The sequence below is a fragment of the Aethina tumida genome, chromosome 4, assembly GCF_024364675.1.
Source record: "Aethina tumida isolate Nest 87 chromosome 4, icAetTumi1.1, whole genome shotgun sequence".
Lineage (NCBI taxonomy): Eukaryota > Metazoa > Arthropoda > Insecta > Coleoptera > Nitidulidae > Aethina > Aethina tumida.
Genome location: NC_065438.1, coordinates 17994041 through 18019738, shown reverse-complemented (window position 1 = coordinate 18019738; position 25698 = coordinate 17994041). Strand labels below are relative to the sequence as shown.

Genomic DNA, 25698 nt, shown 5'->3' with positions numbered 1-25698 from the left:
TAGGATTCTAAGATGTTTGAAGAAGTTTAAGAATCTAGAAATGTTGAAGAATATAAAAAACTGAAGAATCTAAAGTATCTGATCTAGAAATATAAATAATCTCAGATTAATAAAGTCTAAAATATACAAAGAATTTGAAAAATCTAAAAAATCTGGATAAATCTTAGTGAATCAATAAGTTTTACCAACCAACATTCTAAATTGTTTAGTTTCTTTATATTCTTTTATCATTTTAGGTTTCTAAGATGTTTGAAAAAGCTTAATAATCTAAAAATGTCAAAGAATCTGTTTGAAGAATTGATTTTATGAAACTCAGAGATATAAAATGTATAAAATATCATAATGTTAAGAATTTTAACAGATAAAATAAAAAGAAAAACCTAAATCTAATCTTAAATTTAAAGAATATAATAGAAATTAAAGAATTTATTTATAAATAACAAAATCTGAATAGCTTTTAATTTAGTCATAGAGGAAATATAAAAGATCTTAGAAATATATACAAAAATAAAATAATATATTTGACATTTTAAATATTCTCAAATATATAAGAACCCAAGAATCAATTTAATGTTTAAAATTATTATTAACGAACCATAATAAATGCATAATTAATAAATTTATGCCAAATTTCAGATGTCTTTATGAATCACAAAACCAAAAATGGTCGCAAATTAATAAATTTCCGATAAGCATTTCGATAAACCTTAATTCAAAATAAAAAAAATTAATTGAATTAAAAGCGCACTTATTAATCTGCAGACAAGTTTCAGTACCACATGCGTACATCCTAATTAATCACACGACTCGCAACATTGTATGTAACACACGAAACGGGGATAAAGAAAAAAAAGCTTCCAAGTTGGAGGGCACACCTGTATAATGAGTTAAGTTAGCATAGTTAACGAAAGACAAAAAACCGCAGAAACAGACCGACGCGTTTTAGAACAATGGAACGCCGCGAAACGGAAATTATATCATTTCGTGCATCATTACGCAGACGCCGACTAAGAAATTAATATGAATTAAGACGTTCGCCTTTTTTGACGTCTCCCTATTTTTGGGTGGTTCATGTGTGGTGCATCGCAGTTTTGTACATAGTTAACCATTGTTTTTCGTCCGTGTCCGCCTACCTTATGCTATCTGCTTAGTTTCGTATTTCTTTTGTCATTCCAACCACCTCCACTTGCCGGTGGTACCCCGCGGAACGGTCTAGCACTGTGCGGGGTGCGTGCCTCAGACAAATAGTTCATTCTTTTTGCGTCCGTGCACACACGTTTAAAATAAAGCAGAACTGACGGATTAGCATTTACATACAGTTGCGGATCGCAGCCCTGCTTTCGGTCGTTAAAAGGCATTTTATAAATCATGTAGGTACTGGTGGAAGAAAGAAAAAAACGGAACGGGCAGATGGCATTACCGGTAGTAATACTCGATTATCTCAGATTGCAAACGAACGGGACTTCTTTTGACTTCGCAAAACTTTGCTTTGACACCGGCATGTGTCACCTGTACCATCAACGGACGCACCGTCTCGTTTTCGGGTGTACGGTCGGCGGTTTTTGTTCTTTTTTTTTTGTCATCCGCACAACTAATTGATGTTAATCGGTATTTTTAGTTTTGTATAACTTGTACCACACCAATAATAACTGAGTATTAATAATATTTTCTAAAAACGGGAAAAATAAGCGTATATCTATTTAAATAAAAAAAAAAATCATTTATAATTGTTACAAAAAATTTTAAAAAATATTGTTTTTATAAAAAATTAACAAAATTTGATGTTTATAAAAATAAAAATTAATATGGGCTACCAGGAATGACAGTCCCATATCTGTTCATACTCAAAATTTGGGTTTGAATTACATTTTGGTAAAAATTCTCCCAAATTTTTAGTAATAGACTCTCTACTTCCTCTAAGTTATTTGGACGGTTAGGATCGTCCCTTAAACGTCTCCCAATAATGTCCCAGATATGTTCTACTGGGTTAAGATCGAGCTGACCAGGCCATAGCCATAGCATTAAAACCAACGTCTGTAAGTTAATATTGGACTATATGGGCTATATTATCGTACATTAATAACAAATTTGGACCTATAACAGGGCCATATGATACGACATGTTCTTGCAGATTGTCCTAAATGAAAACATTCAATTATATTACACTATTTTACAATTTTTTCTTAAAATTTAAATTCAAATTTATGAATTAAATAAAAAAATATGAGTTTTTAGAGTTCAATAAGTATTTTTGAAATTTCCAAAAAATTAATTAATATTAGATTTAAATGATTATTTCATTTTTTGATAATAAATTAAGTGTGAAATTAATAAAATTCCTCAACTTTATATATAAAAAATTATGAAATATGTGAAATTAAAAATATAATTATAATTTTATTAATTTCTTAATTTATTTAATCTGAAATTCTACAAATTTAGAATGAAAAAATTCAATTATTTTATATTATTTCAAAATATTTTCTTGAAAGTTAGTTTAAAATTTATGAATTTAATAAAAAATATGAGTTTTTAGATTAGTTCAATAAGAATTTTTGAAATTTTCAAAAAATTAATTAATTTTTGCTTTAAATGATCATTTCATTTTTTGAAATTTAATAAATTATATGTAAAATTAATAAAATTTCTTAACTTTGCATATAAAAAATTGTGAAATATGTGAAATTAAAAATATAATTATAATTTTATTAATTTCTTAATTTATTTAATCTGAAATTCTACAAATTTAAAATGAAAAAAATCAATTATTTTATATTATTTCACAATATTTTCTTGAAAGTTAGTTTAAAATTTATGAATTTAATAAAAAATATGAGTTTTTAGATTAGTTCAATAAGTATTTTTTCATTTTTTGAAATTTAATAAATTATATGTAAAATTAATAAAATTTCTCAACTTTATATATAAAAAATTGTGAAATATGTGAAATTAAAAATATAATTATAATTTTATTAATTTCTTAATTTATTTAATCTGAAATTCTACAAATTTAAAATGAAAAAATTCAATTACTTTATATTATTTCATAGTATTTTCTTAAAAGTTAGTTTAAAATTTATGAATTTAATAAAAAAATATGAGTTTTTAGATTAGTTCAATAAGTATTTTTTCATTTTTTGAAATTTAATAAATTATATGTAAAATTAATAGAATTTCTCAACTTTATTTATAAAAAATTGTGAAATATGTGAAATTAAAAATATAATTATAATTTTATTAATTTCTTAATATATTTAATCAAAAAATATACAAATTTAATATGCAAACATTCAGTTACTTTATTTAACAATATTTTCTTGAAAGTTAGTTTAAGATTTGTAAATTTAATAAAGAAATATGAGTTTTTAGATAAGTTTAATAAGTATTTTTGAAATTACCAAAATAATTAATATTAGATTTAAATGATCATTTCATTTTTTGAAATTTAATAAATTGTGTGTAAAATTAATAAAATTTCTCAACTTATAATAAATAATTAATATAAATTCTACAAAATAAAATTTAAGTTGTTTGCCAATATTTTCTTAAAAGTTAGTTTAAAATTGATGAATATAATAAAAAATATGAATTTTTAGATTAGTTTTTAAAATGTCCAAAATATTGATCAATATTAGATTTAAATAATCATTTCGAGGACTCCGGAAAAGTTTTAAATTTAATTATTTTTTATGACTAGTTTATATTCTTTAAAGTCATAACTTTTAATAAATATCGTAATAAAATCTTGTAAAAACGTTTACACACTTAAAAATAATATACGGAGATGTTTCAAAATTAATACAAACAAAGTACTATATTCTTAAATAGAAAAATTTATTTACAAAATTATAGGTGGTGCTTTAATATATATTTAACAGTGTAATTCAATTAACGTTCACGTACAGCACGTAGTTAGATGTGATTCATTGGCGAGATGAAAGGTACTATCCTAATTAGGGAATTCAAATTAAACAATGTGATAATGGCCATATCGGCCGATCCACAATCATTAAATTGCACTTGATAGTTGCAAATCATCGGGTATAACAACGAGGGGAGCTTTATTAACATACAAATTGCAATCACGTCGATTGAAAGATACTAATGAACCCGCCTCCTGAAAATCCGATGAATGTGACTGTGGGTTGCGAAACATCATAAAGGGTTTTGTTGAAAAATTGTCGACAATTGCTACATTGGAATTTCTGCGTTGTTTATTTTATGTTGTGTAACTAAATGTTTTGAATTATATGTTAAAAACGAGAAAAACTCACCATAATTCAATAATTTGTTTAATCTTGCTTGCCCATCAAGTCATCTAACTTTTATGTTAAGGAATATTTTGTTATAAATGGTGATGATGTTCATCAGGATCATGATTTTGTGCATTATTATTCATTATCATTATTTAAGTTCATCGTATTCAACCAACAAAACTTCTAGGTAAAAGTTGGTTGCCTATATCTAACATCTAAATTAAATGCAGGTAAATCTATGCTGAACTTAATAAATAAATAATAAAAATAAAATATTTTTGTTACTATAAAACTGTTACTACTGAATTTTGTAACTTAACCATTAGTAATACAGAACATCGAGTTTAGTACTACGATTATAAATTTGAATATTATATTATCAACTGGTAATACCTCTTCCTAAAAGCGGGTTGCCTATATCTAACTAAGCATCTAAATTCATTTGTCAAGGATATAAATATGATGAAATCTATAAATGTGTAAAATAAATTGAATCTAAAAAGTCTAAAAAAATTAAAAAATCTAAAGAATCGGGGTAAATCTCAATAAATCAATGAATTTTATCAACAAACAAAATAAATTTCTAAATTGAGTAAAACATATAGACAAATAAGACAATTGAAGTAGCTTAAAAATCTGAAAGAATTTGAAAAAAATAAGTCTGGGAAAAATTTCAATAATTTAATATATTTTCTAAAATTTTAAATTAGTATCGGAACTAAAAAAATCAGAGATATTTGAAGCAAAATAATATGACATATGTAATATAAAAAATTACAACTATTAGAAAAATTCAATAAATTTTACAAACAAACGTAAAGTAAAATTCTAAATTGAGTAAAATATATAAAGAAGTAAGATAATTGAAATAATTCAATAATTTAGAAATGTCAAAGAATATAAAAAATGAAGAAGCTAAAATATCTGAACTAAAAAATATAAATAATCTCAAATATATAAATATTTAAAAATATAAAAAAATTTTGAAAAAAAAAATAAAAATCTGAGTAAATCAGATTAATTTAATGAATTTCCAACCAACATGAACCAAAATTGTAAATTATGTAAATAATATAAAGAAATTCATTTTAGGAGTCTGATGTATTTGAAGTAGCTCAGCTATTTAGAAATGTCAAAGAATATACATATTAACCAAAAAATATAAATAATCTGGACTAAAAAATCTAATCTAATGAATTTTACCAACCAGCAAAGATTAAAATTCAAAATTGTATATAAATATATATAAATTAGATTAAGACAACAATCCAAATATGTAAAAAACGTTAAAAATTTATAGGATTTGAAATTAAGCCAAAAAATAGAAAATAGTCTAAAAAATCTTATTAATTTTCAATGAATTCTAAATAATATAAATTAATTAAATAATTTATTAATTTTACAAATCTAACCAATTTATGAAATTTCAGACATTTCGGCGGTTTCGATAATCTTAAAAAAATAATAAAATTTAAAAAATTTAATAATTTAAATTTAAAAAAATATATATTTAGTAAAGTATAAAAACTTAAATTGAAAAAGTCTGAATCTGTTGAATTTAAGAATAGATAATATATAAAAGAACTAAAAAATAGAGAAAATAATATATTTAAAGATATTTAGAAATTTAAATATTAATATACCAAGAATTAGTAAAATTTACAAATACTAATAATTAACCATAATAAATGTATATTAAACAATTTTAGATTGAATTTTATATGTCTTTATTATAATTTACAATATTAAAAATATATAGAACTCACGTAATTATTAATTTATGACATTTATTTTTATTTTTTTAAAATATGAAATTCAATTCAACTATAAATAAAATTTAAAAGAATATGTGCGTATTATAAAAATCATATCCATCGTAATTAACAACTTGATAATTGATAATTGAGAAAACTTAGGCTAAAATTATGATTATATGATTATCATTATCTTATTTTATCGTATTTAACTAGGAGTACCTCATTTATAAAACCTAATTGCTTATATCTAACAACAAAATCAGATACAGGTAATGTGTTGGTAATGTTCAGGTCCTAAACTTAAGAGAATACAAGTAAAGTATATTTTATTAAAATAAAAAATTTAATTTAACTATAAATAGAACTTGAATATTTGTTTGATGATTGGTGACAGTACCTTATCTATAAAATTGTATTATCTATGTTTCTATACATAAGCACCTACGTTTATGTAGTAAATTCAACTATAAATGGAAGTATAAATATTTTTATGTAACTTACCTTTCATTTTCATTATTTTGTTTTTTGAGGTAACAAGTAAAACAACATGAGGTTACTATAATGTAATATAATTTACAATTGGCAGTGTTTTAATATAAAAATCAGAGGCTAAAGAATTACTATAACATAGCAGTGACAAAACGGAATAGAAAATGTCGGTTCGTTTTTCTTTTGTATCGGCTTTGACTAGAGTGATTAAAAAGTTGAAAGGGGGAATGTAAGTGAGTGGTATAAAGTTTAGAAAAATCACTGCGTACTTAAAGCAAACATACATAAATTATAGAATAGATAGCACCATAAATTGTTTAATTACAAAAATATTCTCTTTAAAAGATAACTTACATTTATGCTTATGATAAGTAACATCACAGCGAGCTTGTTAAAAACTGTGAATATACCACCGGTTATTACAAATATAACATTTAAATTTATTTTGTGGTAGTTTTACAATAAAATCGACTTATTCTAAATACTATACAAAAAACTTTACATGCTTTAAAAAGTTACATGGCACTGGCAGTATTAAAAAGTTACAAGCTTATTATACAGTTTTACCACGTGTCGCATAGTACTCTTCCACCTGTCTATTTTTTATCACATCAGATGGAATAGTACTTAGCGTTAAGGAACACTTAATGGTTTAAAATAGTACATCCCTCATGCGAAATTTACATAAGTGACAATTTTAACAAAAAAAAAGTATGAACTGATTGCCTAACAAAGAAAATAACCTAAATGTGTAAAGCAGTTTTACGTATTCTTGATACAAACTCGGCATGTGCTGACACGGTTGCGTACATTGTTGGCTTTAAGGGTTTCTCTTTCAGGTTTGATGAATTGCTTGTGGTCCTCGATTGTAGCCAACCAGAAACTGAGGGCGTTTGAGAAATAGTGACAAGTACCCTGCCCTCCGTTACATTCGATGAATGGAGTTACCCTGAAGTCCTTCAAACAAGATCCGGGACTTGACAAAGCCTGACCGCCACCTTCAGCTCCAGCAGCAGTGTGCTAATTGAAAATATCATAAATGTAAAATAAATCGAACATATTGTTTTCTTAGTACTTACCATAAGGAAACTGAAGCCAACCCATAATGAAGACCATCCACTTGGGCAACTGGGTTGTATTGTAGACTGACTGTGGACAGCAATTACATTGGCAGGTGCTTCGCAAACCACACAACGTGAAATGTATTCTTGAATTTCCGTCTCGGCAACAGGCATCATTGGAATTGGAGCATTTGTAGATAACCAATACGATTTGTCATTTCTGCTCGCATAATTGCAAACGTTGTTAATATCGCAAGCCACAAATGGCATAGTGGAGAATCGCCTGACACATGAACCAGCAACACCAAGATCTTGAGTGTGAGCTTTCTCGTTTCCTTCGACATATAAAAGAGAATAACCTTCCCAAAGTTTAATATGGCCTGCTTCACACTGAGGTATAATATTTGATTGACTGTGCTTGACCAAAAGTGTTCCAGTTAAGTAATCCGGAGCGTGAGTGCAAGGCAGTCCAGGTTCACCCTTTGGACCAACTTCTCCAACTAATCCATCTACTCCAGGCAATCCATCCAAACCTCTGTCACCTTTTTCTCCTTTTTCGCCAGTCAGACCAATAGCACCTTGGAAACCTCTTTCTCCCTTTTCTCCTTCTGCTCCTTGCAGACCAATGGCACCAGCAATACCTTGCAAACCGCGTGCACCAGGCATACCAGGTGGTCCAGCATTTCCTTTTTCTCCTGGAGCACCTGGGAAACCTGGTTGTCCACGTTCTCCCTTTTGTCCCGGAAGACCCGCTACTCCAATAGCACCAACCAAACCAATCAATCCCTGATCTCCCTTTTCACCGGCAATACCAATAGCACCAGGAGCTCCCGGCCTTCCATCATATCCTCTGTCACCCTTTTCGCCAGGAACACCACGTGGGCCTTGCAAGCCAGTCATTCCAGGTTCTCCCTTTTCACCAGGTGCACCAAGTAGACCGGGAGGTCCTCTTTCTCCTTTTTCTCCGTCTCTGCCAGGAAGTCCGTCAAGACCCGGTCGTCCTTGAGGACCGGTAGGTCCTCTAGGACCTGGTGGTCCTTCAAAACCGCGGTCACCTTTCTCACCTGGCCTGCCGACTGGACCAATAGGACCAGGAGGACCCATTCTACCAGGTAATCCAGGAAGTCCCATTTCACCCTTCTCTCCTGGACGTCCCGGGATACCCTCCCTACCATGTTTGCCATCTAGACCACGGAGACCTTTTTCTCCTTTAACAGTTAAACCGGGGATACCAGGGAAACCAGGATTACCACGTTCACCTAAGAAGCGTAATCAAAGTTGTTAATCAATTTAATTATTAATTATAATTATGTTAATCAATAATATTATATTACGTAAGTAAATTTACCTTTAGCTCCTGCTAAACCGTATGGACCAGTATCACCCTTTTGTCCCGGATATCCAATGTCTCCTTTTTCACCTTGCAATCCAATTGCTCCCTGGAAACCTCTATCTCCCTTTTCTCCTGTTCTTCCAATGAGTCCGGAAGGACCTGGTTCTCCTTTTTCACCCTTAATTTGCAGTGATGGTCCTGGAGTACCTCTATCTCCTTGTTCTCCCTTTATTCCAGGGAACCCAGGATTTCCTGGCAATCCCTGAGGACCTCTCTCTCCCTTAGGTCCGTCGAAACCGGCCAGTCCAGGTTGTCCTTTATCTCCTTTTTGTCCCATATATCCAGGTTCACCAGGGAATCCTCGATCACCTTTTTCTCCAGGTAGTCCATTATGACCGTCCATACCAGGTTGTCCTGTATCTCCTGGGAATCCTCGATCTCCCTTAGGACCTGGGTATCCAACAAGACCCATATCTCCTTTAAGTCCAGGGGTACCTGGTAGTCCATCTATTCCAGGTACACCTTGATCTCCTTTATCACCTGGTTGTCCTACAATACTTCTTCCTGGAAATCCGGCATCTCCTTTTGGACCAGGATAACCTGGTGATCCTTGTAAACCAGCGGCACCCCTTAATCCTGGAAGTCCAGGTTCTCCCTTTTGTCCTTTTTCTGATGCCGATCCTGGTTCACCTTTTCTTCCTGGTAATCCAGGGAAGCCAGCATCACCCTTTAATCCAGGGACACCAATAGGTCCAGGTAATCCTGGAGGTCCAATATCACCTGTGTTACCTTTGGGTCCCGGAAAACCTCTATCACCTGGCATTCCAAATAATCCTTGAGGTCCTGGTGGTCCTGGATAACCTCTGTCACCTTTATCTCCTATTGCGCCGGGCATGCCATCCATTCCAGGTGGTCCTGGAGGACCTGGCCTTCCAGCTGATCCTTTGAAACCTTTGGGCCCCTCGGCTCCTGGGATACCACTATCACCTTTCGGTCCTGGGAAGCCAACGGGACCTGGATTACCCGCATCTCCTTTACGTCCGGGTACACCTGGTTCACCAGGCTGACCATCTCTTCCTGGTGGTCCATTTAATCCAGGGGGTCCCCTTGGGCCAGGCTCTCCCTTTTGACCAGCTGGTCCAGGTAAACCATTTAATCCAGGAATACCAATATCTCCTTTTTCTCCCATCAATCCAATAAGACCATCCATACCAGGTGCCCCAGTTTTACCAGGATATCCTGGCAATCCTTTTTCTCCTTTATATCCCATTGGTCCAGGTGGTCCTGGAGGGCCAATTGCTGGTATTCCAGCTTCTCCCTTATCTCCTTTAGAGCCAGGAAGGCCAGCGAGACCCCTTTCACCATCTCTTCCAGGTTCCCCTGGGAATCCCATAGGACCTCGTTCTCCTTTATCACCTCTCGGTCCAGGTAAACCACGTCTACCTACTGGACCTGGTGGACCATCATGACCTGGTGCTCCAGGAAGACCAACGTTACCTCTATCACCCTTTTCACCTAAATTAAAAATGTAATCAGAATTTAAAAATTTAATAGTTATTAAATATATTCACCTCTTTCTCCATCAAATCCTGGTCTTCCAGGCTCTCCTTTAAGTCCTGGCCAACCTTTGTCACCTTTTAATTTAGCAGTAATGTTTTCAGGACATTGCCCAGCGTCACCTTTTTCACCTGGTCTTCCATCTCTGCCTGGCATACCTTTGTCACCTTTGTCACCCCATTCACCAGGTTCTCCTTTAAAGCCCTCCCCTTTCTCTCCCTTAATACCAGGAAGACCAGGTTGACCTGGTCTTCCATCTAATCCACGATCTCCATCATATCCGCGGTCACCCTTTTCACCTGGCAAACCTGGTACACCAGGGAATCCTCTGTCACCTTTGTCACCAATAAATCCTGGTGGTCCATCAGCTCCTTTAGATCCTCTTTGACCTTTTTCTCCCTTTTCAGCCTTCATTAGACTATCTGGAACTATAACAGATTCTCCTGGCAAACCAGGCATTCCTGGTAAACCATCTTTTCCTGGTATACCCTAAACAAAATAAAATCTATAGTATTTTTTTGTAATATAAAATTATATACTTACAGGTTCTCCCGCAGGACCATCTCTACCGGGTACTCCATCATTACCAGGTTCACCAGGGTAACCAGGTGGTCCCGGTGGTCCCCTGAGCCCAGGAAGTCCATCTCTTCCGTCCAAACCTCTGTCTCCTTTTGGACCGGGTCCTCCAGGCCTACAGTCAATACATCTTCCACCGATGTCACCTTTTTCTCCTGGTCTTCCTGGTGTTCCAGGATAACCGGGTCTTCCTGCGTTACCTTTTTCACCTGGCGATCCTCGACTTCCTGGTGAACCGGGAATTCCACCAATTGTATCACCGGGAGCACCTCTAGCACCAGCGAAACCTTTTTGTCCTTTATCTCCTTTGGCACCATCTCTACCTGGTTCACCGTCATCACCTTTTGGTCCCTGTAAATAAAATGATATAAAATAACTGTTACTCCTTGTATTTTAATAATAATAATAGAACAATTAGTTACCTGAATAGAAAATCCTTTGTCGCCAGGGAAGCCTCTAGGTCCCTGTGGTCCTATTGGACCTGGATACCCACGAGGACCTTCTTGTCCAGGAAAACCAATAGCTCCACTCTCTCCTTTCTGTCCCTTTTCACCGGGCAAACCTTCTGGTCCATTTATTCCTGGCAATCCAGGCCCTCCTGGTGGACCAACGGGTCCAACAGGTCCTGGTTCTCCGGGAAAACCGTCCATACCTTTAGGTCCTCTGAGACCTGGATGACCTCTGGGCCCTGGAGGTCCTGGAGGGCCAGGGAATCCTTTTCCACCACCTGGTTGACCGGGTGGACCGGTCAAACCTACAAAACCTGGTGGTCCATCTCTACCCGGTTCACCTTTTTGTCCTGGACGTCCAGATAAGCCTGGCAATCCTTCCATTCCTCTGTCTCCCTTTTGACCTGGAGGACCTGGTGGTCCAGAATAACCATCGCGACCCTGTTTAAATACTAGTGTTAAATCTGCTTCAGTGTATTATTTCATTTAAACTTACTCTTGGTCCAGCGACTCCAGGTAAACCTTTTTCTCCTTTCATACCAATCGCTCCTGGTAAACCAACGTCTCCATCTAAACCTGGTTCTCCCTTTGGACCTATTTCACCCGGATTGCCCTTCTCTCCTGGTTCACCTCGATCACCTCTTGGACCAGTTATAACAGTATTGTTTATTAACAAACCAATGAATTCTCCAGGTGGTCCAGGTGGTCCTAAATCACCCTTGTCTCCTTTCTCACCATAGAAACCAACACCAGGGGTACCTTTTGAACCTTTAGGACCTGGTGGACCTCTAAGACCCTAAGAGAGTATGCATTTATAATTGAACTTTAATATTATTAATCAAACCTACTCTATCTCCAGGTAAACCCATATCTCCGGGTATACCTTGGGGACCGATTGGACCGGGATTACCGGCTGGGCCTCTAACACCATCTCTTCCAGGTTCTCCCTTTTGACCTTTCAATGTTATCTCGCAATGAGCCGCTTCTCCTTTAACACCTTTTGGACCTGGAGCACCTGGGAAACCTCGAGGTCCAGATTCACCTTGTCTACCTTCGGCTCCGGGCAAACCCTAAATCAACGTTTTCTATATTATACAAATACGAATAATATTTCGAAACCTACATCAGTTCCATTACATCCGTCAACACCAGGAATACCTGGAGGTCCCGGTGGTCCTTGGATACCGGGAACTCCGTGAATTCCAGGAAAACCGGGAATTCCTGATTTGCCTCTATCTCCTTTGGGTCCACGAGGTCCTGGAAAACCGGTTTCACCTTTTTCACCTTTGGATCCCTGAAGACCTTCCTCTCCGGGATAACCTCTTTGACCTTTTTCTCCGGGCAAGCCTGGCAAGCCGGGGAAACCCTTGAAAGATATTATAGTTACAGGCTATGTACTGGGACCTATTTGTGGACACCTACTCTATCTCCCTTTTCTGCGAAACATTTAGGGATGCACCTTTCACTGCCATTTCTGGGACCTAAGGCGCTGCCGGGGGCGTCAAATATGTCGTAGCTGGGGTATCTGTGGTAATTTTTGATTTGAGTAGTTCCATATCCTCCATATGATCTGCAATTTGATGGTTTAATAGTAGGGCAGGGGTGAATTTGCTGTGGAGATTTACCCGCCAGATGCACCGTATCCAGATTGGGAGTAACCGCCTCTACTGGCACCACCAGAGGAAGAACTGCTTGAATAATGACTGCTGCTTCCGCTTGCTTGTCCACTACTGCCACCACTACTTCCATATTGTTCGCTGCTTCCGTACTGTCTGCTGCTTCCGTATTGTCCGCTGCTTCCATAGCTTCCGCCGCCTCCATATTGGCCGCTACTGCTGCTATAATGTCCGCCGCTACTGCTGCCGCCGGCCTGACCGCCGCTCGAATAACTCGACGAGTAACTTCTGCCGCCGGAAGACGAACCATCGCTTGGACCACCGTTTAATGAGACACTGCTGCCAGCTGAGTAACTACCGCTGGCGGAGTACCTAAAAAAATTGGTTTTGAACTAAGTACAAATAGTAATCAAACTGTTATTACCTGTCTTCGTTTCCGTATTCGTCTGGGGATGTAGTGACGCTGGCTCCTCCGCTTACACTGGCCGACGTTTCAACGACATGTCCGTCACCGCCACCGCCGTATCTTTCCTGGAACCTAGAGTCATAGTCGTTACGCGCACCACCAGCTCTGGTGTCGTAGTATTCCCGGGACTGTGTTCGGTAGGCATCCTGTCTGTCCGGATTTTCGTTACTTCTGTAGTACGAACTTGGGGGGTACCGATAGTCGTCTAGTCTTCTATATACTCCAGTCCTATTCACTGCACGATGGTTACTAACGAATTGCTGCAAAAAAGACGCATCTTCAGTCAGCAGTTACGAGTTTTCGAACTGTAAATTAAATGGTACGACCTCCAAGTGAGGTTAAATCAAAATTAACTTCGATATCCCGCTGCGCATAACCTCTCTACGTTTCGCCGCAACCACCACCGTGCATGTGTCACCATCAAAATACCAGCCCGTATCGGTATAATTATTTATATTAATAAAATTCTTCGGGCAGGGCAATTTCGACGTACCACCGGCAATTTCGTTTTTAATTGGGCGCTCTCGCGTTCGGCCGTTCGTTCAACTTTCGAAACGCGCTTCAACCCCATAAATCACCCGGCACTTTTTAATCGGGCCGCGGATTCTTTTTTTGCACAGCTGCACGCAACTCGTAAAATCGAAGGAGAGCAAGAGGCGAGAGACAGGTCCAAACGAATGCGACAATTAACGGGCGAGATTTTTAGATTAAAACACTCTTACGGCACTTCGAATCGTTATTGGGCAAGCAAATTAACTAAATGCGCTTTTTATCGCCGTTTAATCGGTGCCTTGAATATTTATTGGTGTCATTTAACACTGCGTTCGGTTTGTCTCACTTGAATTTTGACAGATAATTACAAAAAACTATCGCAATTGTGTGTTTAATTCGAAATTTTAGCCTGTTAATGTACTACTAATTTGGGAAACAGAAGTGGAAGAAGTTTTTATGTAATTAGTTACTGAGCTGGTCTTTAGATATTATTAGCAAAATTAATTAATATTTGTGCTGCAAAGCCGTTGACCTTAAATAAATATTACAACTGAGTAAAGCTAATACAAACTGCTTGTCAATCTCAAGTATTTGTCAAAATTTCAAACATACAGAATATTGTACATTCAAAAAAACATGAACTATCTACTAATACTCAAACAATATTGAAAATGGTTCACTTATTAGAAGTTTATAGAAAACAAAAAAGGATATTGATTTGAAATTTTTTATAGCAATTGATTACTGACTACATTTCTATCTTTATTAATTTCAATGGAATGCCCTATATATATATTTGGATTTTTATCTTACACCCTAATAGTTTTAGAGTTCCAAAAATTTTGATTTTGGTCTAACTAACATGTCTGTAAAGCCATCAATTTTGATTCTGAAAAGTTCATTTTTGGCATATACATTAATCAAGAACTATCCTATAATGAGCCATTATAAGTAATACAAAATTTTGTTCGTTGTTTACATTTAATTTTAAGCATCTTAAAACATCAATGTTATTTTAGTAAAATTTCTGGAAATGCTTATACCAATCTAAAGATTTTTTAATATTCAATGTAATTAAGCTATAATATACATGGTGGCTTTACAGACATTTTGGATAAACTATCAATCTGTCAAAACTAAAAAAAATAACTCAAAAACGGTTGGGTTTAGATATAGGATATGGTATAGCCATTTTATTTGCAATTACATGTAGAATTGAAAACTTTGAAAATATACAGTGTGTTCTGGAGAAAATAACAAAGTTATTGATGCACAAAATTAAACATAAATAACGAACACCCTGTATAAAATTTTTGTGAAGTACTAACAATGAATTCTTATAGGATGGTCCTTGGTTAATGCGTATGCCAAAAATTAACTCTATCCAACACTAAAATTGGTTGCTTTACAGACCCACAATCAAAAAAAAATAAGTAAAAAATTAACTCAAAAAATATTGGATTTAACTATAGGATATAGCCATTTTATTTGGAATTACATGTATATTATAAAAATCGAGAAATATACAGTGTGTTCCATTGAAAATAACAAAGTTATTGATGTTTTAAGATTCACAAAATTAAAGACCAACAATCTGAAAAAAAATGAAAAAAAAAAATAACTCAAAAACTATTTGATTTAAGTATAGGTTATAGTATAACCACTTTATTTGCAATTACATGTAGATTTTAAAAATCTAAAAATATACAGTGTGTTCTACTGAAAATAACAAAGTTATTGGTGTTTAAAGATTCATAAAATTAAAGACAAGCAACTTGGAAAAAAATTAATAACTGAAAAACTGTTAGATTTAGGTATAAGACATAGTATAACAATTTTATTTGCAATTATATGCAGATATTAAAAATCTAAAAATATACAGGGCGTACGATTGATGTTAATATCACTTTCGGCAAAACCGGAAACAAAATTTCAGTCAAAATAAATTAGAAAAGTAGTTCAAGTTATAATTGCTATAAAATTTAAAATCAATAACCTTTGAGATCTCCATAAACAAAATTCTAATAAATAAACTTAGTGAATCACCCTGTATTTAACAGGTGCTTAACTTCATAAGTATAGTATGTAGTCACGTGGGTGGAAAATTATGCATGCAAACGTAAAAAGTACTATTCAAATAAGTTTACAAACAGAATTTTATGTTTGATCTAATAATTATACATACCGCCGTCCCTCACATTTCCCCACATTGTTTGTAGTAATTTTTTTATCCAATTTGTCTTGGGAAACGTGAGTTTGTTATTAATAGCGAATGAGTAATGCTTAGCCCATAAGAAAGGATTTATTAAGGCTTTAATCGTACCAACATTTTGACAAGGAGGATTTGTTTTAAGATTTATTCACCTAACACCATTATCCCATCAGGAATTTTGACGGGGGTTAATATTTTTCCTAAATTATCTACCACGGATTACCCGTTGTTAAGCCCTTTAAGTTAATTTTAAGTTAAATGGGGGTTATAAAACTTAATAAATCAGAGTAAGGCATCGTGTGCAAGTTAACATAAGATTCGGATCATGACAAATAACTGTGCATGTCTTTCAGAGATCTGAAAACAATATATCCGATAGCACATTTCCACGATAAACATTTTGAAAAGCCAGTCAACTGTAGCCAACTGACAAAGACATGGCTGAAAAGGACTTCAACACATGACAGTTAGAACAGGCGAAATATAAAAGTGCATTAATTAATATTTGTGGACGTACCGAGGTACGACCGTTGCCATTTTTGGAAAATCGTTCATGAATGGTTTATTGCGCCAGAGAGAAAAATTCAAAACGATTTTATTAATAGGCTGCACCATAAATGGCGTTGAGTTTATCAATAAACCAGGTGATTGACAATGAAAAATTTAACATGGGAACGCTACCACGTAATTGATACGTAGGACGTCGAAAAATGTGGGACGAATGGTTAGCGTCCATTTACAGAACTATTGTACCAGTATATGGGACAGCAGAAGCTAAAAGAACGGAATGATGCGAAATATTTAGGTACGTCAGCCTTTGGGTGGTCTATCGCTTCTTAGGAACATCCAAATCCATCGACGGTAGATCACAGAAGTCGAATCGGAGGTACTTAATTAAAGTCAACGTAAATTTGCATGCAGTTGTGTGCCAGTAATCTAATATTTGAACTTGTTCGCCCACACCATTGATCCTTCAAATTTGCCGTGCCATTCAAGACAAATCACATGCTCAACTCGGCATCGATTCCTCCATTATTCAATGCCCTCACACAACAAACAACTTAAACTCAAATTAATAGCCGGACCTCGTTAAACACAAACACCCAGTGTTAATTCAGACGAGCGTGCGGCCCAAAAACAATTTGATGGATGACCAGAAAGGGCCCCGGAGTCGACATGAAAGAGCCCGTCCTCGTGACACGATACGAAACATGTGTACATGTTTGCGGTCGAGTTGATAACGCGATTTAATTCTAATTACCGGCCTTTTTAGAAACGGAGAGTTGTTACGAAACGGCTTGAAACGAAACGCCGGCATCATTTCCATTTTTAACGATGCGGTTTCTCGGGATCGTGCGTTATTTGCATTCTTCCAGTTTTGGGGGACAACGGAGGACCTGGCGGTCGGTGTTTGGTCGGCCGCAGTGAATGGACCCGGTCGTTTCGCCGGTGCAGCTAAATTTGGATCAATCGGGGATTGTGGGGACGTGCCTGAATGTATTTTCCCTCGGAACACACCCAAATGACTGAATTACACGTTGTGATTTCACGCACGTGCCCCACCAAACGGCAAAAAGCAACAATGGAAGGAAGATGCGATGGAAGTGAAATCGGCTAAACCGGTGACAATTTTATTAATAGCTTCATTAGAACGAACGGGCACCTCTTTTAATTTATACTCGCCGCTCGTTGCGCCACGGGAGTTCCAGCAACAATCTTATAATTTTTATTATGTGTTAACAAGCTTCCACGAGATTACCATATTTTATGGAAGTCCCATTCATAAATCGGGTAAATTGATACGTTAGACGTGTCGGAAGAGAGTGAATTGATCTCAGTGTTGTAAAATTGCACCCTGTCGTGAGGGGTGAGTTATGGCGTTGCGGTCTAACAGGTGTTTTTGATGGATACTCACCCCGCTTGTTAGGGTCCATACTCCTAATAATATCACCACGAACCTGAAACAATAAAAAATGATTTATGTTTTTCTTTCACATTAAAATATTTCGGACAATCGCCCCAATTATGTTTTTTAGAACAAATCGATTTGATAAACAGTGTTGGAGTTAATCGTGGCTTACGTCAACAGATGGTTGATTTATTTATGGTTGCCGAACGCTTATTTCTTTCTTATAAGTTAATTCCTTATATTAAATTATGAATAGTACCATAGTGATCACATACAAATTAATATGTATATGAAAATAATAATGTCTCTCTTTTGGTTTAAAACTTTCAGACAATCGTCCCAATTATATTTTTAAGAAAAATTAGGTTTGACTGAAAATCATATTCTTCATATATGCTTTGACTGAATGTCAAACTCTTAAATTAAGTTATGAATGGTACTGCACTGTTATGAATATTAGAAATTAGTATGTCCAAGTAAATAGTAATGTTTTTCTATTTGATTAAACCTTTCATAGAATCACTCCAATTATATTTGTGGGTTTGATTAACACTGTTGGAGTTAATCATCATTTACATGAATTGATGGTTGATTTACTGACGGTTTGCCAAACGTTTATTTTCTTTAATAGATGATTGTGCCGATCACAGGAATCAATTTGTACAAGCAAATAATAATTAAGTAATATTTAAATATCTATGACATTAAATTATATTGCATACGGCGTTCATAAAATCAAGTTGTACATTAAAAGAATACTGCGTCTAAAAATAACCGGTGAACATCATAAAAATTAACATAACATAAATAACCGACGCTCAGTGAAATAAAGAAACTAATTAAAAACGGGCTGAAATAGAAAAATTTCATTTCAGTTTTCAGCGATGGTTTATTTCAGTGCGAGGTATGAAAGTCGTTTAATTAGTTCAAATTAAAATTACACATTCGTGAACTGTTTTTCTATAATATTCGGTTTTGCTGCTTATTAACGACATACATGTTAGAATTGTTGATTATTAAAAAGATTGTTTGTCTTGTAAACACGGTGCTGATACGGCAAATTAAGAGATAACTCGGAGCTAACAACCTGCAAAACGATCACCGTGAAATTGTATCTTTGATGTTGTGAAATGTGAAATAAAACGTGCAACTCTTTAAACATTTGTCTCCTTCTCATTTGTACGTTGGGACTGGAAATTTCCGAAAACCAAATTTCGAACGCAACAAGTCGCCTACAGATAAAGTTTTTAGGTCGTAAACCTACGGAGTTACAAACAAAACACTATCTGGCTTTGATTGATTGCGAAACATCAGGAAGTTCGACATAAATAACATGAATCCCGAGAATAAATAACTTTTGGTGGGTGGGGGGAGGAAGACTGCTAAAGCAACGCACACTAAAGCATCAAATTTTGGGAATTTTTAACAATAATTTTTAAGATTCTTATTGATTTTAAATAAAAACCAATGGATAAGTTTATTTGTCCCATTTTCAACAAATATTATCAATAATCATCAATTATTAGGGAATCCCCCACTATTTTTAGAAGTAGAGGATTCCCTAATTTAAATTTATTAATTAACACATTAAAGTTTATTACAGATTTTTATTTATTTTAAAATTATATATTTATACTGTTTAATTTTTAAAGTTTCGACAAAATACATCACAAAAATACACTTATTATCAAATTTTGTTAATTTTTATTTTTTTAGTAACAATATTTTTAAAATTTTTTGCAACAATTATAAATAATCTATTTTTAAATAAATATGCAAAGAATGTATACGTTTATTCATCCCGTTAAATCTAAAATTAATTATTCTTTTTTTTCGAGATTTCGAAAATATTCATAAATTTTAAACTAACTTTCAAGAAAATATTGTATAATAATATAAAATAATTGAATTTTTTCATTTTAAATTTGTAGATTTTCAAATTAAATAAATTAAGAAATTAATAAAATTATAATTATATTTTTAATTTCACATATTTCACAATTTTTTAATTTCACCTATTTTACAATTTTTTAATTTAATATTACACAATTTTTTAATAATATTTTATTAAATTTACATATAATTTAATAAATTTCAAAAAAATGAAATGATCATTTAAATTTTCTGTTAATTAAATTTTTGGACATTTCAAAAATATTTATTGAACTAATCTAAAAACTCATATTTTTTATTAAGTTCATGAATTTTAAACTAACTCTCAAGAAAATATTGTAAAATAATATAAAGTAATTGAATTTTTTCATTTTAAATTTGTAGATTTTCAGATTAAATAAATTAGGATATTAATAAAATTATAATTGTATTTTTAATTTCACATATTTCACAGTTTTTTAATATATAAAGTTGAGAAATTTTATTAAATTTACACATAATTTATTAAATTTCAAAAAATGAAATGATCATTTAAATCTAATATTAATTAATTTTTTGGAAATTTCAAAAATACTTATTGAACTAATTAAAAAATCATATTTTTTATTAAAGTAATAAATTTTAAACTAACTTTCAAGAAAATATTATGAAATAATATAAAAATAATTGAGTTTATTCATTTTAAATTTGTAAATTTTCAGATTAAATAAATTAAGATATTAATAAAATTATAATTGTATTTTTAATTTCACATATTTCACAGTTTTTTAATATATAAAGTTGAGAAATTTTATTAAATTTACACATAATTTATTAAATTTCAAAAAATGAAATGATCATTTAAATCTAATATTAATTAATTTTCTGATAATTTCAAAAATATTTATTGAAATAATCTAAAAATTCATAATTTTTATTAAATTTATAAATTTTAAACAAATTTTCAAGAAAATATTGTGAAGTAATATGAAGTAATTGAATTCTTTCATTTTAAATTTGTAAATTTTCAGATTAAATAAATCATTTAAATTTAAAATTAATAAATCTTTTGGAAAATACTTATTGAACTAATCTAAAAAATCATATTTTTTTATTAAATTCATAAATTCAAACAAGAAATAAGCCATATAAGTTCAAATTTTTATTTTTTATAAACATAAAATTTTTATTTTTTTTAAAAAAACAATATATTTTAAGATTTTTTGTAACAATTATGAAAAAAAAAAAAAGAAAATTTTAAGTAAATATACAATGTATTCATACGTGTATTTGTCCCGTTTTCAGAAAAATATTAACAATAATCAATTATTATTGGTATAAAGCGTTAATTTCTCGGAACAGCGTCCCAACGAAACCGACTTTATCTCGCACTCGAATCTCACCAGTCGACGATTCCGCGTACGAATAATAATAATAATTAAACCTTTAAATTCCATCCACTTTAACGTTATCTGAGGAACGCAACGCACCGTGCCGAGTTCACGCCGAGACGACGCCCCGTCGATCTTTCAGCTCGGACCTGAAATTTGGCAATTTTTCGGCCAGCTGAATAAATTATCCTCCGGCCCCGTTGTTCAAGCACATGAGGAGATTTCGTCGGTGCGTTCCTTTCAAGGCTTTGACATTCTGTGTCGGCGGTGCAGTACTCAAAAGGCTCGACGAACGTTTAATACATCAATTTCATGCCGGACAGTTTTATTTTTTTTTTTGTTTTGTTTTTGTTTTAATGTTTTCGTTTTTAATTAACGACGCACACGGGACGCAACGTGCGCGTTCGCGATATGCTTTACGAGTGTCCGGATCGCCGATACGGAATTTATTGGTGGTGCGGAAAGTTTTCGGGGGAACGATGAGACCGGATAATTTGGTACCAGATTATGCGATCAATCACCGCGAAGATTGTTCGGGACGGTCGGCATATTTAATGAGGCTGTTATTAGCCAAATTTTTCGGGAGGTTCAAGAATGCAAATTGATTGTAATTATTGGATAATCACAGTGATTTGGGACAATTATTGTTTAAGTTTTATCGACTCAGTATGGAGAGAAATTGGTTCTTTATTAGTGTCACAAATTTTGGAGAAATTATTAATTAAAACAGAACAAGAGTAAAATAAATATTCTAACAAAATTTTGATGAATTTAAATAACTTAATATACAACAAATAAAAATGTGATAGTTGAAATGAATTAATAATTATAAATAAATAATATTCAATTAAAAAATAATTAAAATTAAGTATTAAAAATTAAATCATTATTCATAAAATACTTACTTAACTATAAAGTTAATTTTTCCCATAAAAATTAATTAAAAATAAAACTTTTTTTAAGTGGATGTTAAATTTCAAACAAACATTTGAGTAAGTTAATTGAAGGCAATAAATTAGAATATTCGTATCTTCTAAAAATATACATTACTTCAAATTTTCACTAATAAAAATAGTGGGGGGAATCCTCCCAATTTTAATTTTTTAATCAATTTTTGATTTTAACAGATAGATATAAAATTAATAGGCATTAGTTATTAAAATATTACAATTAAACTCAAAACTTGATAAAAAAACATTTTTAACACATACAAAAATTACACAAAAAATTGAAATTTCTACTTTAAATGATGATTGAACTGAATTGATTTTAATTAAAATTAACCATAATTTTATTAAAGAATATTTAAAATAAATTTTTCAAAATTTATTACGTAGAAAATATGTTCTTACAAATTTTTTTCTGTTTAAAATATTCATTACTCTAGACTTTAATAGGCCCCACTATAGAAGAGGGGGAATCACCTCAAAATTTTAATTTATTAACCAATTTTTGACTTTAATGAATAGAAAATAGTTAAAATTTTAATTACTTTTCAAGTGTCCTTACTTCCACAATTTTTAAAAATTCATAAAAAAATGATTAATCCCCCCTTCATTAATTCTAAGATAGCAATAAGTTATACAAAAATTAAAACTAATATTTCAGATCTTTCTACTACAAATAATAATTGAACTGGTTTCACTTATTAATTATAAATAAATAATATTTAATTAAAAAATATTTAAAATTTATTTATTAAAAATAAAATATTTTTAAAGTTTAATTTTCTTATAAAAATGAATTAGAAGATTTATAATAGCAAATATGAATTTATAAAGTTAAAAGTTTATATTAAATTTCATACAGACATTTGAATAAACTAATTGGCATAACAATAAATTAGTAACATATATTCCTATTTGCTAAAAATATACATTACTCCAGGCTTTATTGATCCCCACTATTTTTAGAAGTGGGGGAATCCCCTTCCAATTTTAAATGACAATTTTTATTTTAGTCTCATTGATTAAAAATTAAAAGAAATTGGCCAAGAAAATAAACAATAACGTTTAAAAGATGAATAATAAAATTTTTAACACATTAGAATCTTATTTATTCTGTTTTGTTTTTTAATTTTAATCAAAATACATATTAAGTCACAAAACTAAAAAATTTTAATTAAAAAATGTCGTTTGTTCTTTTTTAAATTTTAGTTATTTTTTATTATTTTTTAAGTGCCTTTATTAATATTCACTTTAAAAATTAAAAAAATATATAAGAAAACTAATTAACATAAGTTTAAAAAAAAAATAAAAAATGTATTTTTCTACTTTAATAAACTTATTTGGTTTATTAATTATAAATAAATAATATTTAATTAAAAAATATATAAAATAAATCATATAAAATATTTTTATTATATGTTTTATTTTCTTAATTTTGGACAAAATTCATAATAAATAAGAAAATAAAAGAGTTTACTTAAAAAAAATATCGTTTGTTCTTTTTTAAATTTCAATTCTTTTTAATAGTCCTTATAACTATTCGTTTTAATTAAAAAATTAAAAGAACATTATTAATCCCGTTCATTAATTCTGGAATAAACATAAGTTACACAAAAAAAATATATATTTTTGAAAGAATAGTTACAATAAAATATTTTATAAAGATTAATTTTAATTCTTCCAAATGGACGAAGTGACTATCAAATGTCAAACAAACACTTGAATAAATTAATTGAAGACATTAAATTAGAATATTCACATCTGTTAAAAATATACAATACTGAAAATTTTATTAACCCTCACTAATTATTAATCAATTTTTGATTTTAATCAAATTGATACAGAATAAATAGAAACTATTAATATAATAAGTAATTAAATTTAAAACTTATACTCATATACATGATTCACACATTATTAGAATTTTATATTCATTTTAGAATTATATGTTTATATTATTTCCTTGTTGTTAATTTTAAACAAAGTGTATCTTAAATCACAAAATTCTTAAAGATTTTATTTAAAAAAAAATCATCGTTTCTTCTTTTATTGAATTTTTATGACTTTGCTAGTGTTTTTAAACAACCATAAAATATTCAAAAATTAAAAACAAATTGAACTAATTTGAATGATATTGACTATTATAAATTTAATTAGAAAATTTTGTAATAGTCAATAACAATTTATAGACTGGATATTAAATTTCAAACAAACATTTGAATAGATTAATTGAAGATAATAAATTAGAATATTCTTATCTGCTAAAAATATACATTACTCCAGATTTTATTAACCCCCACTATTTTTAGAAGTGGGGGAATCCCCTACCATTTTTAATTTATTAATCAAATTTTGAGTTTAATCAAAGAGAATGAATAGGAAGAGTTTATAAAAGTAATAAAAATAAATAATTAAATTTAAATCTTAACTTTTTTAGATTTAGATTAGAATTTATTAGGAATTTATATTTGTGTTAGAAATTCAGATTTATATTGGATATTTCTTAATTTTTAATAAGTACATATTAAATAACTAAATTGGGATGATTTTATTTAAATAAATTAGCGTTTTTTTAGTACTTCACAAATGGCCCAGTTATTATTCACTACACAATTTTAGAATCTAAAGAGAAAAATAATTATCCTCTTTCATTAACACTGAAATACTTAATTTCACACTTTCCAAGAATTTAAAAAAATATTTTCTACTAACTATAAAAAATAAATATTTCCACATTTCACATTTTCGTAGTTTAATGTCGTAAATAATATAGAAAAATTGATATTTTATTACTAGAAGCAGAAAACGTTAATTTTCAGTAGGAGCCAATGAAACTCAAACAAAAAATCGATTTATTCAAAACTTTCAAATTTTTCGATCCAAAAATCTTATTAGACACTTCACAAAATTCACAACATCTCTTCGCCAACGAAGTCCGGACGTCGAAAAATCCAACACCAAAATAAAATGTAAATACGAAAAATCCAATTCGAATTCGAAAAAATTCGCAAATAATTTTTTTTTTTCGGTCGTACTCACCCAAGTCCATGGTCGGTCATATCGACCATATTCCCCTTTGGGGAATTGCAGCACTACACACAAACTGTTACGCTCACACGCGAGTTCCGCGCGTCACTAAAAGCGATCCCAAGAAGACAATTCAGATGCCCATACGAGCTTAGAACTTACACTTACAGCATCCTGCGCAACGGCAAATAGTACCGGCGAAAAGCCCCCTAACTCCCTCACCCTAGTTCCAACAGCCCCGAATTTTTTCCTGGCGGTACCTCACGACGTGAGCCTTGGGGTCGTGGC

At 31.8% G+C, this 25698-nt stretch overlaps 2 protein-coding genes across 2 annotated transcripts in view; both read right to left on the bottom strand.

The window, feature by feature from the left end:
• LOC109599739 (zinc finger protein 91-like) overlaps positions 1-4309 on the bottom strand; it is a 68188-nt gene extending 63879 nt beyond the window's left edge. The window contains exon 1 of the mRNA XM_049966825.1: positions 4275-4309. The gene's annotated coding sequence lies outside the window, so the exon portion shown is untranslated. The remainder of the gene's footprint in view (positions 1-4274) is intronic.
• A 2256-nt stretch (positions 4310-6565) lies between these two features.
• Positions 6566-25540, bottom strand: LOC109599744 (collagen alpha-1(IV) chain). Its single transcript, XM_049966936.1, has 14 exons — positions 25423-25540; positions 18180-18222; positions 13519-13820; positions 13104-13466; positions 12901-13048; positions 12602-12844; positions 12327-12548; positions 11975-12274; positions 11452-11919; positions 10997-11380; positions 10468-10942; positions 8912-10411; positions 7582-8822; positions 6566-7522 (listed from the first exon to the last, which is right to left on the bottom strand). The coding sequence occupies exons 1-14, from the start codon at positions 25449-25451 to the stop codon at positions 7265-7267; spliced, it is 5976 nt and encodes a 1991-aa protein (XP_049822893.1). The 5' UTR covers positions 25452-25540; the 3' UTR covers positions 6566-7264.
• Between the last annotated feature and the right edge of the window lie 158 nt (positions 25541-25698).

Coding starts and splice junctions, on each gene's coding strand:
- LOC109599744 (XM_049966936.1), bottom strand. CDS start 25,451: ATGGTCGATATGACCGACCATGGACTTGG. Junction 12,275..12,326: donor TGGGTTTACCTGGAGATAGA/GTAGGTTTGATT, acceptor ATACTCTCTTAG/GGTCTTAGAGGTCCACCAGG. Junction 8,823..8,911: donor CGGTTTAGCAGGAGCTAAAG/GTAAATTTACTT, acceptor TACGCTTCTTAG/GTGAACGTGGTAATCCTGGT.